Here is a 19,542-nt window from a genome sequence, read left to right as displayed (position 1 = left end):
GAAAGCCCCTGGTCCATTTCAAAACGAGTTCAACTTTTTGGACTCGAAAAGACCTCTACCCTCAATGGCGCTGCCCATGCTAATACAGCCTTTTGGTCACTAGAGGCCTCTATCATTATCTATGGGTGGGACTTACCTTGACCTGGGGATATGACTTCCTGTTCTTCTCGCTGGAGGCCCCTGGAAGCCCACCGTGAGAGGGCCCCTCACACCCATAACGGAACCTGAAGCCCCGCTGGGACAGAGATGAATGATAGTCAAATAAACCGTTTTTAATATTACTTTGAAATCAGTTAACATTTTAATTTATCTTTGATTACATAGCCTATGCTGTAACTGAGAGAAGGAGCACACTGAAGACAAGGGTTACCTGTTTAGGCTGTTCAATGATTTGGAGGTAGGGTCTATCTGCTGTAATTAAGAACAAATAAACAATGGTTTATGTTAGTTTTACAGCAGGACTGGCTGACCCTCCTCCTACTGTATTGGGTGTGAAGGCTTTTGCTCCAGCTCTGCTCTAACACACCTGATTCTACTAACTAATAAGCGGCCAATGAGAACATTGATTAGAGAAAGCAGGTGTTAGAGCAAGGCTGGAACAAAACCCTGAACAACCAGTAGCTCTCTAGGGCCATCCCTCTTCTTAACAAACATCTTTAATTGAGCTCAGGTGCTGTAGTAGAGGATGTATTTTGAGTCAGATAAACAAAACTAACAGTTATGACCTTTTAGGAATGGGGGCCTGGGCTCTGTAGTTCCATGTCAACAAAACAATGGTTTTGAGTCTTTTACTAAATATGACAAAACCCCTTGTGATAGTCGTCTCATCTTGCTCCTCAAACAATTGTTAGCTGAGCCAGCCTCTTCCTCTTCCTGCCTAATGCAGAGCCCGCTGCCTAAGCCACATCCTCCCACTGATGTAACTTCAATCAAGCACCTTCTCAGCCAAATTATACTCGGCTTCAGCTCTCTATAGAACTTCTGGACATTGAAATTTGACATTTTCCTTCAGCTCTAAGAATGGAGCAGAGCCCTCACAGGATGGCTGTATCCATACATGTAAGATTAATGAAGTAATGAGCATCAATATAAAAGATTGAGGGGTACATCCATTCATTTAGACTGCTCTTGAATATGCCATTTGTGGGTAAAGAGATGGGTATCCCCGAGAAAGTAGTAGTTTCCATTATTCCCATAACCATTACTCTTGCCTAAACAACCACTAGTCTCGCTTAAACCTTGGTTTTAAAAAACAGCCCACTTGAGAAACAATGGAGAAGTGAAAGTTTGAGAAGGAGAAGTAGGCTTATGTCTACATCATAACTATGCAATAAGATCATGACATAAAACGGAGTAAAAAAAAACGACCTTTTCATAAGAAAAGAGGTGGCGAGGAAGAGCTTACTCTTGACAATAAAAGCGCTCTCCAATTTTAGGCTACCACTGGCATTCACGAAATTACATCTTTGGATAGACCCATTTAATCTCTATTTTGGAAACATACCTACAGTGCAATCGGAAAGTATTCAGACCCATCACTTTTTCCACATTTTGTTACGTTACAGCCTTATTCTAAAATGTATTGAATAGTCCCCCCCATCAATCTACACACAATACCCTATGATGAAAAAGCAAAAACAGGTTTTTTGAAATGTTTGAAAATGTATAAAACATGTAAATATATTTCAGTTTTATTTAAATAAGTATTCAGACCCTTTGTTATAAGACTTGAAATTGAGCTCAGGTTCATCCTGTTTCATTGATCATCCTTGAGATGTTTCTACAACTTGGAGTCCACCTGTAGTAAATTCAATTGATTGGACATGATTTGGAAAGGCACACACCTGTCTATGTAAGGTCCCACAGTTGACAGTGCAAGTCAGAGCAAAAACCAAGCCATGAGATCAAAGGAATTGTCCGTAGAGCTCCGAGACAGGATTGTGTCGAGGCACAGATCTGGGGAAGGGTACCAAAACATTTCTGCAGCATTGAAGGTCACCAAGAACACAGTGGCCTCCATCATTCTTAAATGGCAGAAGTTTGGAACCACCAAGACTCTTTCTAGAGCTGGTTGCCTGGCCAAACTGAGCAATCGGGGGAGAAGGGCCTTGGTCAGGGAGGTGACCAAGAACCCAATGAGCACTCTGACAGAGCTCTAGAGTTTCTCTGTGGAGATGGGAGAACCTTCTAGAAGGACAACAATCTCTGCAGCACTCCACCAATCAGGCCTTTATGGTAGAGTGGTCAGATGGAAGCCTGCTGTGGGGATGTTTTTCAGCGGCAGGGACTGGGAGACTAGTCAGGATCAAGGGAAAGATGAACGGAGCAAAGTACAGAGAGAGCCTTGATGAAAACCTGCTCCAGAGAGCGAAGGTTCACATTCCAACAGCACAACGACCCTAAGCACACAGCCAAGACAACGCAGGAGTGCCCTCGGGACAAGTCTCTGAAGTTCCTTGAGTGGCCGAGCCAGAGCCCGGACTTGAACAAGATCAAACCTGTTTTGCTTCATCATTATGGGCTATTGTGTGTAGATTGACAATAATTTTTATTTATTATTCATTTTAGAATAAGGCTATAACATAAAATGTAGAAAAGGTATAAGGGGTCTGAATACTTTACGAATGCACTATATACACTAGAGGTCGACCGATTATGATTTTTCAACGCCGATACCGATTATTGGAGGGCCAAAAAAAAGCCGATACCAATTACAATAGGCCGATTTTTATATATACAGTTGAAGTCAGAAGTTTACATAGATTTAGGTTGGAGTCATGAAAACTCGTTTTTCAACCACTCCACAAATTTCTTCTTAATAAACTATAGTTTTGGCAAGTCGGTTAGGACATCTACTTTGTGCATGACACAAGTAATTTCTCCAACAATTGTATACAGACAGATTATTTCACTGTATCACAATTCCAGAGGGTCAGAAGTTTACATGCACTAAGTTAACTGTGCCGTTAAACAGCTTGGAAAATTCCAGAAAATGATGTCATGGCTTTAGAAGCTTCTGGTAGGCTAATTGACATCATTTGAGTTAATTGGAGGTGTAGCTGTGGATGTATTTCAAGGCCTACCTTCAAACTCACTGCCTCTTCGCTTGACATCATGGGAAAATCAAAAGAAATCAGCCAAGACCTCAGAAAAAAAATTTAAGACCTCCACAAGTCTGGTTCATCCTTGGGAGCAATTTCCAAATGCCTGAAGGTACCACGTTCAACTGTCAAACAATTGTACACAAGTATAAACACCATGGGACCACGCAGCCGTCATACCGTTCAGGAAGGAGACGCATTCTGTCTCCTAGAGATGAGCGTACTTTGGTGTGGAAAGTGCAAATCAATCCCAGAACAACAGCAAAGGACCTTGTGAAGATGCTGGGGGAAAACAGGTACAAAAGTATCTATATCCACAGTAAAACGAGTCCTATATCAACATAACCTGAAAGGCCGCTCAGCAAGGAAGAAGCCACTGCTCCAAAACCACCATAAAAAATCCAGACTATGGTTTGCAACTGCACATGGGTACAAAGATTGTACTTTTTGGAGAGATGTCCTCTGGTCTGATCAAACAAAAATAGAACTGTTTGGCCATAATGACCATCGTTATGTTTGGAGGAAAAAGGGGGATGCTTGCAAGTCGAGGAACACCACCCCAACCGTGAAGCATGGGGGTGGCAGCATCATATTGTGGGGGTGCTTTGCTGCAGGAGGGACTGGTGCACTTCACAAAATAGATGGCTTCAAGAGGAAGGACAATTAGGTGGATATATTGAAGCAACATCTCAAGACATCAGTCAGGAAGTTAAAGCTTGGTTGCAAATGGGTCTTCCAAATGGACAATGACCCCAAGCATACTTCCAAAGTTGTGGCAAAATGGCTTAAGGACAACAAAGTCAAAATATTGGAGTGGCCATCACAAAGCCCTGACCTCAATCCTATAGAAAATTTGTGGGCAGAACTGAAAAGACGTGTGTGAGCAAGGAGGCCTACAAACCTGACTCAGTTACACCAGCTCTGTCAGGAGGAATGGGACAACATTCACCCAACTTATTGTGGGAAGCTTGTGGTAGGCTACCCGAAACGTTTGACCCAAGTTAAACAATTTAAAGCCAATGCTACCAAATACTAATTGAGTGCATGTAAACTTCTGACCCCCTGGGAATGTGATGAAAGAAATAAAAGCTGAAATAAATCATTCCCTCTACTATTATTCTGACATTTCACATTCTTAAAATAAAGTGGTGATCCTAACTGACCTAAGACTGGGAATTTTTACTAAGATTAAATGTCAGGAATTGTGAAAAACTGAGTTTAAATGTATTTAGCTAAGGTGTATGTAAACTCCCAACTTCAAATGTATATATATTTGTAATAATGACAATTACAACAATACTGAATGAACACTTATTTTAACTTAATATAATACATCAATAAAATCAATTTCAGACCCAAAAACACAGTGTTGGAGAAGAAAGTAAAAGTGCAAGATGTGCCATGTAAAAAAGCCATGTAAGTTCCTTGCTCAGAACATGAGAACATAAGAAAGCTGGTGGTTCCTTTTAACATGTGTCTTCAATATTCCCAGTTAAGAAGTTTTAGCTTGTAGTTATTATAGGAATTACAGGACTATTTCTCTCTATACCAATTGTATTTCATATACCTTTGACAATTGGATGTTCTTATAGGCACTATAGTTTTGCCTGCCTAATCTCGGGAGTTGATTGGCTTGAAGTCATAAACAGCGCAATGCTTAAAGCACAGCGAAGGGCTGCTGGCAAACGCAGGAAAATGCTGTTTGAATGAATGCTTACGAGCCTGCTGCTGCCTGCTCAGTCAGACTGCTCTATCAAATATCAAATTATAGACTTAATTATAATAAACACACAGACATACGAGCCTTAGGTCATTAATATGGTCAAATCCGGAAACTATCATTTCGAAAACAAAACGTTTATTCTTTCAGTAAAATACGGACCCATTCTGTATTTTATCTAATGGTTGCCATCCCTAAGTCTAAATATTGCTGTTACATTGCACAACCTTCAATGTAATGTCATAATTATGTACAATTCTGGCAAATGAATTACGATCTTTGTTAGAAAGAAATGGTCTTCACACAGTTCGCAACGAGCCAGGCGGCCCAAACTGCTGCATATACCCTGACTCTGCTTGCACAGAACGCAAGAGAAGTGACCCAATTTCCCTAGTTAAAAGAAATTCATGTTAGCAGGCAATATTAGCTAAATATGAAGGTTTAAAAAAATATACTTGTGTATTGATTTTAAGAAAGGTATTGATGTTTATGGTTAGGTAGACTTTGGTGCAACGACAGTGCTTTTTTCGTGAAAGCGCTAGTTAAATCATCACCCGTTTGGCGAAGTAGGCTGTGATTCGATGATAAATTAACAGGCACCGCATTGATCATATGCAACGCAGGACAAGCTAGATAAACTAGTAATATCATCAACCATGTGTAGTTAACTAGTGATTATGTTAAGATTGATTGTTTTTTATAAGATAAGTTTAATGCTAGCTAGCAACTTACCTTGGCTCCTTGCTGCACTCGCGTAACAGGTGGTCAGCCTGCCACTCAGTCTCCTCGTGGAGTGCAATGTAATTGGCCATAATCGGCGTCCAAAAATGACGATTACCGATTGTTATGAAAACTTGAAATCGGCCCTAATTAAATCGGCCGCCCTCTAATATACACATGCTGTATATCACTGATGCAATTTCAATGTTCGAGTTGCATTGTATATCACCAAATTTGCTTGAGATTATTTTACTGCAACACTTCTCACTGTATCGAAGTTGCTTGACATTTGCGTTTCTAAGAGCTGTCAATCAAGGCGAGCTAATGAAAATAAGCTCCCCACCCACTCAGGCTGTCTTTTCAAACTTCTTGGTAGTTAGCCATGAGAGAAAAAGTCATTTTCAGAAAGACTGTTCAGTACCTTTTAAAGGGGTTTATTTCAAGGGGTTTATTTAAAAGGAGTTTATAAAGTGGTTTATTCAAAAGGGGTTTATAGGTCAGATAAAAAGATTATGCTCTGCCATGAAGTCATGACTTCTTCTTACCTGTCCGGAGTGAGTTGGTGAGTGACATGGGAGGGAAATTCAGAGGATCCCATATTGGCTCTATGTCATAGTACTAAAAGAAAAGAAAACAAGAGAGGACAAGGTTATTGAAATCTCATTTCACTGACAAATGTAGGGGTACGACTATGAAAGAGACACAGGCAAACCTGTCAGCTCAAGATACAGTGCCTTCAGAAAGAATTCACACTCCTCAACTTTTTGGAAATGTTGCTGTGTTACAGCCTGAATTTAAAATGTATTACATTTAGATTGTGTCACTGATCTACACACAATACCCCATAATGTCAAAGTGAAATTATGTTTTTAGAAATGTTTACAAATTAATAAAAAATGAAATGCTGAAATGTCTTAAGTATTCAACCCTTTTGTTATGGCAATCCTAAATAAGTTCAGGAGTCAAAATTTGCTTAACAAGTCACATAATAAGTTGCATGGGCTCACTGTGTACAATAATTATGTTTAACATGATTTTTAAAATGACTACCCAATCTCTGTACCCCACACATAAAATTCTCTGTAAGGTCCCCAAGTTAGGTCTCTCTTTATGTAGTGTTGTCTTTCTTGTCGTGATGTGTGTTTTGTCATATATATATATATAGCCCGTGTCCCCGCAGGAGGCATTTTGATAGGCCGAATTTGTTCTTAACTGACTTGCCTAGTTAAATGAAGGTTCAATAAAACATGTATAAATGAACAGTGAATTTCAAGTACAGATTCAACCACAAAGAGTAATTGAACACTGGTCACTTTAATACTGTTTAACCCACTTCATTCATTCATTCAGTCATTCATATATATATATACACACACACACACAGACACACACATAATATATACTGCGTACACACCTTTTCTAATCATATACTGTGCATAATGTCTATACACATCATATAAACTCAGCAAAAAAAAGAAACGTCCTCACTGTCAACTGCGTTTATTTTCAGAAAACTTAACATGTGCTCAATGGGACTGAGATCCGGGCTCTTCGCTGGCCATGGCAGAACACTGACATTCCTGTCTTGCAGGAAATCACGCACAGAACGAGCAGTATGGCTGGTGGCATTGTCATGCTGGAGGATCATGTCAGAATGAGCCTGCAGGAAGGGTACCACATGAGGGAGGAGGATGTCTTCCCTTTAACGCACAGTGTTGGGATTGTCTGCAATGACAACAAGCTCAGTCCGATGATGCTGTGACACACCGCCCCAGACCATGACGGACCCTCCACCTCCAAATCGATACCGCTCCAAAGTACAGACCTCGGTGTAACGCTCATTCCTTCGACGATAAACGCGAATCTGACCATCACCCCTGGTGAGACAAAACCGTGACTCGTCAGTGAAGAGCACTTTTTGCCAGTCCTGTCTGGTCTAGTGACGGTGGGTTTGTGCCCATAGGCGACATTGTTGCCAGTGATGTCTGGTGAGGACCTGCCTTACAACAGGCCTACAAGCCCTCAGTTCAGCCTCTCTCAGACTATTGCGGACAGTCTGAGCACTGATGGAGGGATTGTGCGTTCCTGGTATAACTTGGGCAGTTGTTGTTGCCATCCTGTACCTGTCCCGCAGGTGTGATGTTTGGATGTACCGATCCTGTGCAGGTGTTGTTACACGTGGTCTGCCACTGCGAGGACGATCAGCTGTCCATCCTGTCTCCCTGTAGCGCTGTCTTAGGCATCTCACAGTACGGACATTGCAACTTATTGCTCTGGCCACATCTGCAGTCCTCATGCCTCCTTGCAGCATGTCTAAGGCACGTTCATGCAGATGAGCAGGGACCCTGGGCATCTTTCTTTTGGTGTTTTTCAGAGTCCGTAGAAAGGCCTCTTTAGTGTCCTAAGTTTTCATAACTGTGACCTTAATTGCCTACCGTCTGTAAGCTGTTAGTGTCTTATCGACTGTTCCACAGGTGCATGTTCATGAATCGTTTATGGTTCATTGCACAAGCATGGGAAACAGTGTTTAAACCCTTTACAATGAATATCTGTGAAGTTATTTAGATTTTTACTAATTATATTTGAAAGACAGGGTCCTGAAAAAGGGATGTTTCTTTTTTTGCTGAGTTCACATATTGTTACAGGCTTTGGTTTTTCCATTTATGTTTTGAGTTTGGACTTTAGCGAGTATAGCTCATTAGCACATAAGGCGCACCGATTGGAGTCACCTCATTAGTCAGTATGTGTTACACCTGTGGTGGTTGCCATCTCGTTAGTGGGGAGACATTTCACCTGTGCTGGCCCAGGTGCTATTTAAGAGTGGCTGGCCCAGTGCTCTAGAGAGATGTGGAGGGTTAAACACCTTTAGTTGGCTCTCCCTATTTTGATTGCTAGACAAAAAATCCTTTATCTGATTTCCCTGATTTTGGTTAGCGCCAACTTTTCCGTTTGCTTACTGTCTAAGTGTGGTGTGGGTTTTAACTTTTGTTTACCTCTTGTTGGGCAAATTTAGTGGGTGTCTTTTAGGTTCCAGCTGTTGTTACTAGTCAACTTTCAGTGGGACACCCCCATGAGTCTTTCAAATCAAATGTATTTATATAGCCCTTCTTACATCAGCTGATATCTCAAAGTCCTGTACAGAAACCCAGCCTAAAACCCCAAACAGCAAGCAATGCAGGTGTGGAAGCATGGTGGCTAGGAAAAACTCCCTAGAAAGGCCAAAACCTAGGAAGAAACCTAGAGAGGAACCAGGCTATGAGGGGTGGCCAGTCCTCTTCTGGCTCTCTCAGAACCCCTCTTAAAACCCCACCGGTTTCGTTTTGGTTGTCAGTCTGTTAGTTCCCCCTTCAGTTTGAGCGACATTATTGGTTTTCATGCTGGGGAACGTAACACTATATATTTATATGTAATGACTGCACTGTCAGAGCTAGAAACATAAGCATTTCAAAGCAACTGCGGTAACATCTGCAAATTATGTGTACACGACCAAAAACGTTTGATTGAGCTTTTCCTATTGTTTGCAAAGAAGGTCACCACCTATTGGTAGATGGGTCAAAAAAAAGAAGCAGACATTGAATATCCCTTTGAGAATGGTACCGTTATTAACTTTACACTTTGGATGGTGTATCAATACACCGAGTCACTACAAAGATAAAGGTGCCCTTCCTAAATCAGTTGCCGGAGAGGAAGGAAACTGCTCAGAGATTTCAGCAGGCCAATGGTGACTTTAAAACCGTTACAGAGTTGAATGGCTGTGATAGGAGATACGTGAAGACGGAACAACATTGTAATTTATGTTAGTATCATGGGTAAATACAGAGTGAAAAGAAGGAAGCCTCTACAGAATACAAAAATTCCAAAACATGCATCCTGTTTGCAACAAGGCTCTAAACTTTAGTAAAAAGTGGCAAAGCAATATACTTTTTGTCCTGAATACAAAGTGTTATGTTTGGGGCAAATTCAACAAAACATCACTAAGTAACTCTTCATATTTTCAAGAATGGTGGTGGCTGCATCATGTTATGGGTACGCTTGTCATCAGCAAGGACTATGGTGTTTAGGATAAAAATAAACAGAATGGAGCTAAGCACAGGCAAAATCCTAGAGGAAAACCTGGTAAAGCCTGCTTTCCAACAGACAGAGACAAATTCACCTTTCAGCAGGACAATAACCTAAAACAAGGCCAAATATACAATGGAGTTGTTTAACAAGACAACGTTGAATGTTCCTGAGTGACCTAGTTACAGTTGTGACTTAAAATCGGTTTGAAAAACTATTGCAAGACTTGAAAAAGGTTGTCTAACAATGACCAACAATTTGACAGAGCTTGACATTTTTTTTTAAGGAATAATGAGCAAATATTGTACAATCCAGGTTTGCAAAGATTTTAGAGACCCAGAAAGACTCACTGCTGTATTTGCTGACAAAGGTGATTAACATGTATTGACTCAGGGGGTTGAATTCAGTGCATTTGGAAAGTATTCAGACCCATACCCTTTTTCCACGTTGTTACGTTATAGCCTTATTCTAAAATAGATTAAATTAAAAAAGTCTACACGCAACACCCCAACATGACAAAGCGAAAAAAGTTTGTAGAAATTGTGCAAATTTATAAAAAAAATAAACAGAAAGTTATTTGCATAAGTATTCAGACCCTTTATTATGTCTCGAAATTGAGCTCAGGTGCATCCTGTTTCCATTGATCATCCTTGAGATGTTTCTATAACTGGTGGTAAATTCGATTGATTGGACATGACTTGGAAAGGCACACACCTGTCTATGTGAGGTCCCACAGTTGACAGTACATGTCAGAGCAAAAACCAAGCCATGAGGTCAAAGGAATTGTCCGTAGAGCTCAGAGACAGGATTGTGTCGAGGCACAGATCTGGGGAAGGGTACCAAAACATTTCTGCAGCATTGAAGGTCCCCAAGAACACAGTGGCCTCCATCATTCTTAAATGGAAGAAGTTTGGAACCGCCAAGACTCTTGCTAGACCTGGCCGCCCAGCCAAACTGAGTAATCGGGAGAGGTGACTAAGGACCCGATAGTCACTCTGACAGAGCTCCAGAGATGGGAGAAACTTCCAGAAGAACAACCATCTCTGCAGCACTCCACCAATCAGGCCTTTATGGTAGAGTGACCAGATGGAAGCGACTCCTCAGTGAAAGGCACATGACAGCCCGCTTGGAGTTTGCCAAAAGGCACCTAAAGGACTCTCAGACCATGAGAAACAAGATTCTCTGGTCTGATGAAACCAAGACTGAACTCTTTGGCCTGAATGCCAAGCGTCATGTCTGGAGGAAACCTGGCATCATCCCTACGGTGAAGCATGGTGGTAAGAGCATCATGCTGTGTGGATGTTTTTCAGCAGCAGGGACTGGGAAAAATTTACGAAGCAAAGTACAAAGAGATCTTCGCTAAAAACCTGCTCCAGAGCGCCCAGGACCTCTGACTGGGGCGAAGGTTCACCTTCCAACAGGACAACAACCCTAAGCACACAGCCAAGACAATGCAGGTGTGGCTTCGGGACAAGTCTCTGAATGTCCTTGAGTGGCCCAGCCAGAGCCCAGACTTGAACCCAATCGACAATCTCTGGAGAGACCTGAAAATAGCTGTTCAGCGACGCTCCCCATCCAACCTGACAGAGTTTGAGAGGATCTGCAGAGAAGAATGGGAGAAACTCAAAATACAGGTGTGTCAAGCTTGTAGCGTCATACCCAAGACTTGAGGCTATAATCGCTGCCAAAGTTTCTTCAAAGTACTGAGTAAAGGGTCTGAATACTTATGTAAATATTATAGTTTTTTTTATTTGTATACATTTGCACACATTTCTAAAAACTTGTTTTTGCTTTGTCATTATGGGGTATTGTGTCGATTGATGAGGGGGAAAAAAACAATTTAATCAATTTTAGAATAAGGCTGTATATAATCAAGATACACTCTGTTGCCTGTTTATTATGTACACCCCCCCGTTAAAAAAAAAGCGGCTCCATTGAGCATGCAATCACCAGCACTGGACAATTGAGGAGTGGAAAATCGCCTGGTCCGACAAATCCCAGTTCCTGTTGCGTCATGCTGATGGCGATGTCAGGATTTGGCGTAAGCAGCTGCTTCTTCTTCTTGTTTTTAGCTGACAGGAGTGCATCCCGGTGTGGTTGTCTGCTGCAATAGCCCATCCGTGACAAGGACTGATGAGTTGTGCGTTCTGAGATGCTGTTCTGCACACCACTGTTGTACTGCACCGTTATTTGCCTGTTTGTGGTGGCCCCATCCTGCATGATGTCAAAGATACATGCTGGTGGTGGTGGTGGTGTAATGGTTTGGGGAATGTTTTCCTGGCACACGTTTGGTCTCTTGATACCAACTGAGCAAAGTTTGAATGCCACACCTTGTAGAATCCATGCCCCAGGGAATTAAGACTGTTCTGGAGGCAAAGGGGGACCAACCCAGGGCTAGATGGGTGTATTTTATTATTTTCCATTAATAAAAAATAAAAATGTATTCCACTTTGACATTAGAGTATTTTGTGAGGATAGTTGACCATTTTTGTAAAAAATTAAATACATTTTAATCCCACTTCGTAACAAAAATGGAAGAAAAAAAGTCTGAAGGCACTGTACATCTCTCGCCACAATGTTAACCTCTACTTTTATAATTATATTGTTCTGAAGAGTTAAAAATCTATAGATTTCTGCTTCAAACTTTGTGACAAACGATATAGCCTTATTTTTATATATATATATATATAAAAACAAATACAGAGATCCAGTGTAGACATAGCATGGACATGAAACACCTAGCCTACCTGTGGGTGAGGCAGGTAAGCCTCCTCTTCTGCCATGGCGTCTGAGAGAAGACAAATACCTTGAGAAAAGTCATGACTTTTAAAATATAATTGTAGTTTAGTGTACATATGCTTTATTACATAGCAAAATGTTTTACCGGAATTAAAGATTTGAGTGATTTTCTGCATCTCATCCAATCTCAAATGTGCCCTGATTAGACACCTCTCGTGACATTTGGATTTGCTGCTGGCATGCTGTGTATAAACCACTTATCTAACAAGCTAACCAGTTAGCTAACTAAAACACACGTGTCAAGATAAATTAGCTAAAACAGCACCCTCTCTTAGGTACATTTTTCAAGACACCAAAACAAAGACAAAGCCAACCGTCCGTTTGCTCCGGTCTAACTAACGTTAGATAGCTAACTACTCAACTTCATTTTTTTGTGGCTAGCATACAAATAGCTAGCTAATTTGACAATGAGGAAGTGGACTTGGCTAGCTAACAAAGTTATAACAATAAACTTAAATTGGTTACTTATTATAATTACTCATATCATTACATTTACATATTGTAGCCAAAGCTTACCTATGTCACATGCGATTCCTACATCCACATCAGATGAGTCGAGTTTTGCACATTATTGCGCCATGCTTAGGTGAACTGATTTGACCGAATCTAACCGTATCTATCGTCAAACGTTCATATTATACAACACGTCTAGGTTAATAATTTTGCTTCAGTTAACGAGGAAATATGACAGTGCTAGCTAGCAAAATCGACTTGTACAGTTGTTCAGAAACTTCACTTCCCCACTGGAAATTCCCAGTGACGTAGGCTTGTGAAGGTCTTTGCAGTACCTGCCCCCAGGTGGCCAAAGCTGGGATATGTTTCCTCACAACTAGGCCTCCTAAGGCAACAAACACCCAGGCAAAGATGATCAATTATATTGACAAGATAGCCGAGTGGCCGCTCTAACAATAGAAATACATCTATCTACTCAATGACTGAGGCGAGATCAGGTGCGACCATTCTAGCCAATGAGAGGGTAAAATAACTACCCTCTCCCATGGCCGAGCCACATATAGAACAATGAGATGGATATTTCACCGGATATGAAGCATCCGCTTAGTGTTTCCATTAACTATATGGTAGTGAGAGGAAGCCCATTGGCCGGCAGTGGGAGAAGATGGAAAGAGATGGATTTTAGCCGACATTCTGCACATTTTCTCATCAATTAAACATTTTATCTTAATGCAGTTCTGTTCGCAAAACCATCGGTTATGAACAGAGTCGACTAAGTTTGGTGGACTTTACCCTTTACAAAAGTAAAACAATTAATATAAAAAATATATATCGTTGTTTAGAAGGACTGCAAAGGCGAATTGAGTTATTGCACACGCGCACTTCACAGAGGAGGCGTTCCCTAACGTAAAATGTGCAGATGTCTGCTAGAACGCGCCAATAGGATGTCGCTAGCTCGTGCTTGGCTTTGCCCAACTCCTAGCTTGTTCTGCACACTATGACTCATTTGTTCACGTTGGAAACGAGAGGCATTGGTCTATCTTGGTTTAGTTATAAGGGTCTTTGTTAGAGCCCCCCCCCCCAACAACCTGACGCAATTTAAGCTTTTAACAAGGCGACGCTGCATTGTAACTCCTCCACAGTGCAGAAAATAACCTGCCTCAAAAGTTTGTTTTACTTCTCGTCAAGACCAGTATGTAGTGGGTCGTTCGCGAACGATCGGCTCTTTTTGGTGAACCGAATTGCATCGGTAGAAGAGCCGTTTATTTGGCGCCCGGATTTGTATACCTCTATTACTGCAATAACGTTTGTCTGCAGATAAGTTACACAATAAATGATCTAAAAAGGGTGAATCCTCACTGCAGAAACAATAAATGATGGGCAGATCACGTTAAACTTGACCAAAAAAAAAACATCTGGGTCAGATGGTTTAGACCTTTTCTTCTTTAAGGTTGCTGCCCATATCATCGCCAAGCCTATCTCTGACCATTTTAACCTGTCTCCTCTGAGGAGGTTCCCATTGCAAGGTAGGCTGCCATGGTTAGTCCTTTATTTAAAGGGGGAGATCAAGCTGATCCTAACTGTTATAGGCCTATTTCTGTTTTGCCCTGTTTATCAAAAGTGTTGGAAAAACTTGTCAATAATCAACTGACTGGCTTTCTTGATGTATATAGTATACTCTCTGGTATGCAATCTGGTTTCCGCTCAGGTTATGGATGTGTCACTGCAACCTTAAAGGTCCTCAATGATGTCACCATTGCCCTTGATTCTAATCAATGTTGTGCTGCTATTTTTATTGACTTAGCCAAAGCTTTTGATACAGTAGACCATTCCATTCTTGTTGGCCGGCTAAGAAGTATTGGCGTCTCTGAGGGGTCTTTGGCCTGGTTTGCTAACTACCTGTCTCAAGAGTGCAGTGTATAAAAGTCAGAACATCTGCTGTCTCAGCCACTGCCTGTCACCAAGGGTGTACCCCGAGGCTCAATCCTAGGCCCCACGCTCTTCTCAATTTACATCAACAACAGTTCAGGCAGTAGGAAGCTCTCTCATCCATGTATATGCAGATGATACAGTCTTATACTCAGCTGGCCCCTCCCCGGACTTTGTGTTAAACGCTCTACAACAAAGCTTTCTTAGTGTCCAACAAGCTTTCTCTGCCCTTAACCTTGTTCTGAACACCTCCAAAACAAAGGTCATGTGGTTTGGTAAGAAGAATGCCCCTCTCCCCACAGGTGTGATTACTACCTCTGAGGGTTTAGAGCTTGAGGTAGTCACCTCATACAAGTACTTAGGAGTATGGCTAGACGGTACACTGTCCTTTTCTCAGCACATATCAAAGCTGCAGACTAAAGTTAAATCTAGACTTGGTTTCCTCTATCGTAATCACTCCTCTTTCACCCCAGCTGCCAAACTAACCCTAATTCAGATGACCATCCTACCCATGCTAGTTTATGGGGACGTAATTTATAGAACGGCAGGTAAGGGTGCTCTCGAATGGCTAGATGTTCTTTACCATTCGGCCATCAGATTTGCCACCAATGCTCTTTATAGGACACATCACTGCACTCTTCTGTAAACTGGTCATCTCTGTATACCTGTCGCAAGACCCACTGGTTGTTGCTTATTTATTAAACCCTCTTAGGCCTCACTCCCCCCTATCTGAGATATCTACTGCAGCCCTCATCCTCCACATACAACACCCGTTCTGCCAGTCACATAATGTCAAAGGTCCCCAAAGCAAACACATCCCTGGGTCGCTCGTCTGTTCAGTTCGCTACATCTAGCGACTGGAATGAGCTGCAACAAACACTCAAATTGGACAGTTTTATCACAATCTCTTCATTCAAAGACTCAATCATGGACACTCTTACTGACAGTTGTGGCTGCTTTGCATGATGTATTGTTGTCTCTACCTACTTGCCCTTTGTACTGTTTGTGCCCAACAATGTTTGTACCCTGTTTTGTACTGCACCATGTTGTGTTGTTGTTGTGTTGTCATGTGTTGCTGCCATGCTATGTTGTCATCTTATGTCTCTCTTTATGTAGTGTTGTGTTGTCTCTTGTCGTGATGTGTGTTTTGTCCACTATTTTTATTTAATTTATTTTTATTCCCAGCCCCATCCCCACAGGAGGCCTTTTGCCTTTTGGTAGGCCATCGTTGTAAATAAAAGTGTTCTTAACTGGCTTGCCTAGTTAAATAAAGGTTAAATAAAAAATGTAAGTCCACGCTGATTTTTTTTCAGTGCATTAAAAAAGACTTTAGTCCATCTAATATTTAGCCAGGTAAACATGTATTTGAATGCGCATTTCACAATCTGACATAATATCCTACCTTCTGTGCTTTACATTGGAGATTTATGGTTTAGTTATTTATTCATGGTTCTAGGTAGATTTTTAAGCATTTTGAACGAAGAGCCGTTTGGGAGCCAAATGAGACTGCTTTTTTACTTGAACTGAGCCAAATGAGCCGGCTCACCGAAAACAATCGGAATGCCCATCACTAGTAGGGTAGGGAATCTAGTTTCAGGTGTTCATTTATGCCTACTATGTTAGGTTAGTGAACAACAATCTCAACTAAGTAGTTTTTCTCAGTTGCCGGAATGCCACATGCATCCACTTCTATCAGAACATTTGTAACAGTCTAAACATTACAAAACTTATATTCGATCAAATAAGTCTCATGTAATGCAACACCGTCTCATATACCTCCATACAAAAAAGGCTTATCTCACATGGATAGATTTTGGGCAGAGTAAATTCTCTCGCTTCGCCTCTTCTCTGGCCCGGGCAACAGGACAAAGAAAAATGCAGTCACTTTCTGGCCCAGTCCAGCTTTTTTAAAATCTAAATATCAAATACTTTCTGGGTAACAATTAAGTAGCTACAGTAGTGTGTGTACCTTAATTAAGTTTCACATCCGGCTGTGATTGGAAGTCCCATAGGGCGGCGCACAATTGGCCCAGCTTCGTCCGGGTTTGGCCGGGGTAGGCCACCATTGTACATAAGAATTTGTTCTTAACTGACTTGCCTAGTTAAATAAAGGTTAAATAAAAATAAATTGCATTCATGTAATAGTTTAACATTAAAATTGTCAAAAAGCAACAAAAAATTTGCTTTTTAGCAAAAAACTATTTCTCAATCATGAATTTTACTGTCTGGTAGTGGTCGGAGTGAGGAACCTAATGGGAGGGATATACAGTGTACAAAACATTAGGAACACCTTCCTAATATTGAGTTGCCCCCCCCTTTCCCTCAGAACAGCCTCAATTCGTCAGAGCATGGACTCTACAAGGTGTCGAAAGTGTTCCACAGGATGCTTGCCCATGTTGACTCCAATGCTTCCCACAGTTGTGTCAAGTGGGCTGGATGTCCTTTGGTTGGTTGACCAATCTTGATACACATGGGACACTGTTGAACGTGAAACCCAGCAGCGTTGCAGTTCTTGACACACACAAACCAGTGCGCCTGGCACCTACTGCCATACCCAGTTCAAGGCACTTAAATCTTTTGTCTTGTCCATTCACCCTCTGAATGGCACACAGACGCAATCCATGTCTCAAGGATTAAAAATCATTATTTAACCTGTCTCCTGTGCTTCATCTACACTGATTGAAGTGGATTTGTTAAACAAGTGACATCAATAAGGGATAAGATGCTTTTACCTGGATTCACCTAGTCCTAGACAGTCTATGTAATGAAGAGCCTGTGTTCCTAATGTTTTGTACAATTAGTGTATAACCTGAAAACAAGGAGGTTGTTGGCAGAGAGATTTGGAACTCTGTTATTGGTCTATTAACTTATAACCGCCTGGGGATGTCACCAGGCAAGCCAAAACGTCACCCATGCAAAACCTCCTGATTAAAAGGTCCTGTGTAAATTGTATTTTCAATCAACAACTATCAGGAAATAACACAAAAAAAAAAAAAGAATTTTGACAGCACTGGGCCATTAAATGTGCTATCATCTTGTACCAAATGATGCTTTACTTAATGAAAGTAAAATACCTGGTGATTTCAGTACCGTAAAAATGTCCTACCAGTTTTTGCCTTGTATTATCAGCCACAGACATGACACACAACCACAATAATAATTCATGTAACATCTACCTAAGATGTCCCATTTTTTTTATTTTAAATGGACACAGTATCTTTTCATATATCTTTAGTTTTTGAACATTTTTTTATTTAGTTATTTCAACATTAACAGTAAACAATCTTGTCACCTAAAAGCATCTGTAAAACAATACACTTACTGCAATTTACAGTTAAAATTAAAAACAGCTTTTGTCTGCAAAAATATACATATATTTATTCATTTTAACAGTTAATGGAAGTTAAGACTTAGTAAAAAAACAAAATACCTTCTATTAGGAAAACAAAATACAAATACAGAATTGACAACGTAAGTCACATTAGCTCAAAATGGTCTACAAATGCAGAGATTAAGATATTCATGTCACTGCACCAGCAGGAGTGGACCACATATCATGTTAAACATTTTGACACACAGGTAATACCACCAAGGTTCTAGAAGCACTTCAATGAGGCACAACGTGGAGTTTAGGCCTAATGACGCCACAGAACGACACTTTGGCCTGAAGGTTCATCGCACAGGCACAATTTACGCAGAAGCTGTAAACTTACGACGAGACACACATAAGCGACATTCAACACAAAAAAAAAATACTACCTTGGGCATTGACATCAACGCTGTTACGCAGTTTTCAACGCAGCAACATTGAGGAGAAATGAAAAAAATAAAAACTATAAATGGCACTTTTGTGGGTAGACACATTGAAAACCCTGATCAAACTGTGTTCCAATGCATTTACCAGCAATCAGTCATCACTTCTCCCATGTCTTTTCAAATCATCCCTTGGTGTGGACATTCTTCAGACTTATGAAACGGGTTAAAGGGGCAAACATATTGGACTATCGCCATCATTGGTGTAGATTGCTTTAGGGGATGTAGTTATGTTGTGACTACAGCCTCACAGCAATTATTCTAAAATAGTGTCTTTTCCAATGGGCACTGCAGAACAGAGCTGACCATCGACACCAAAGACAGATACCAAAGATACAGATTGATCTGAAACACAATACTTACCTCTACATACTGTACATGCATAAACACTTTCTGCCTCTAAATGGAATAAACATGGACAATATAAAAACTCAATGTTTACCCATGTGACTTCTGTACACATGGTGTTGACAGTACATGCATTTCACAACACAAAAGCTGTGTCCCCTCAGTCTTATATGGGTTCATTAACTTGTCATACATCTCTTGACTTGAATGGTGAAAGTATGGTACTGTATATAGTGAATACCTATCCAATCATTTCATTTACTAGTGGTCAGGAAGGAGAGGAGACAAGGAAAGGAAGCCATTGAGAGAATTGGAACACAGCCAATGAGGAACCACAGGTGAAATCACCACAGTGAGTGTGTCTAAAGGGCCATGATAACCTAACAGTCTAGGACCCTATTCATTCAAGCCCAGTTAGCAGTCAATGCACATTTGATTTTCTGTAGTCAAAATCAAGAACATCAACTGCATGTCAATTCAAATGCTTTCACACTGTATAAAAGGACTGCAGATTCAGACTCAACCCTGACACCCGCTTATCAGCTTTGATTGAATAGGGCCCGGAAGCTGCTGGTGGGGTGAATGATTCAAACGTTTTGC

General features: G+C 41.0%; 1 protein-coding gene across 4 annotated transcripts in view; it reads right to left on the bottom strand.

Moving 5' to 3' along the window:
• The window catches only part of LOC106604768 (nuclear factor NF-kappa-B p105 subunit), a 36,157-nt gene extending 22,961 nt beyond the window's left edge, over positions 1–13,196 (bottom strand). Inside the window, exons 1-5 of one of the 4 annotated variants that reach the window (XM_014199785.2) lie at positions 12,916–13,196; positions 12,348–12,388; positions 6,087–6,159; positions 371–411; positions 137–235 (exon numbers count right to left, since the gene is read on the bottom strand). In XM_014199785.2, coding sequence (XP_014055260.1) covers positions 137–235; positions 371–411; positions 6,087–6,159; positions 12,348–12,383 — 249 coding nt within the window. In that variant the 5' untranslated portion in view covers positions 12,384–12,388; positions 12,916–13,196. Of the gene's footprint in view, positions 1–136; positions 236–370; positions 412–6,086; positions 6,160–12,347; positions 12,407–12,484; positions 12,772–12,915 lie in introns of those variants that run through there. The other 3 variants (XM_014199784.2, XM_045718143.1, XM_045718144.1) reach the window with 3 other exon arrangements.
• Positions 13,197–19,542: the final 6,346 nt, after the last annotated feature.

Source organism: Salmo salar, chromosome ssa05 (assembly GCF_905237065.1).
Source record: "Salmo salar chromosome ssa05, Ssal_v3.1, whole genome shotgun sequence".
In the NCBI taxonomy this organism is placed as follows: domain Eukaryota; kingdom Metazoa; phylum Chordata; class Actinopteri; order Salmoniformes; family Salmonidae; genus Salmo; species Salmo salar.
This window is presented reverse-complemented; position numbering and strand designations above follow the sequence as displayed.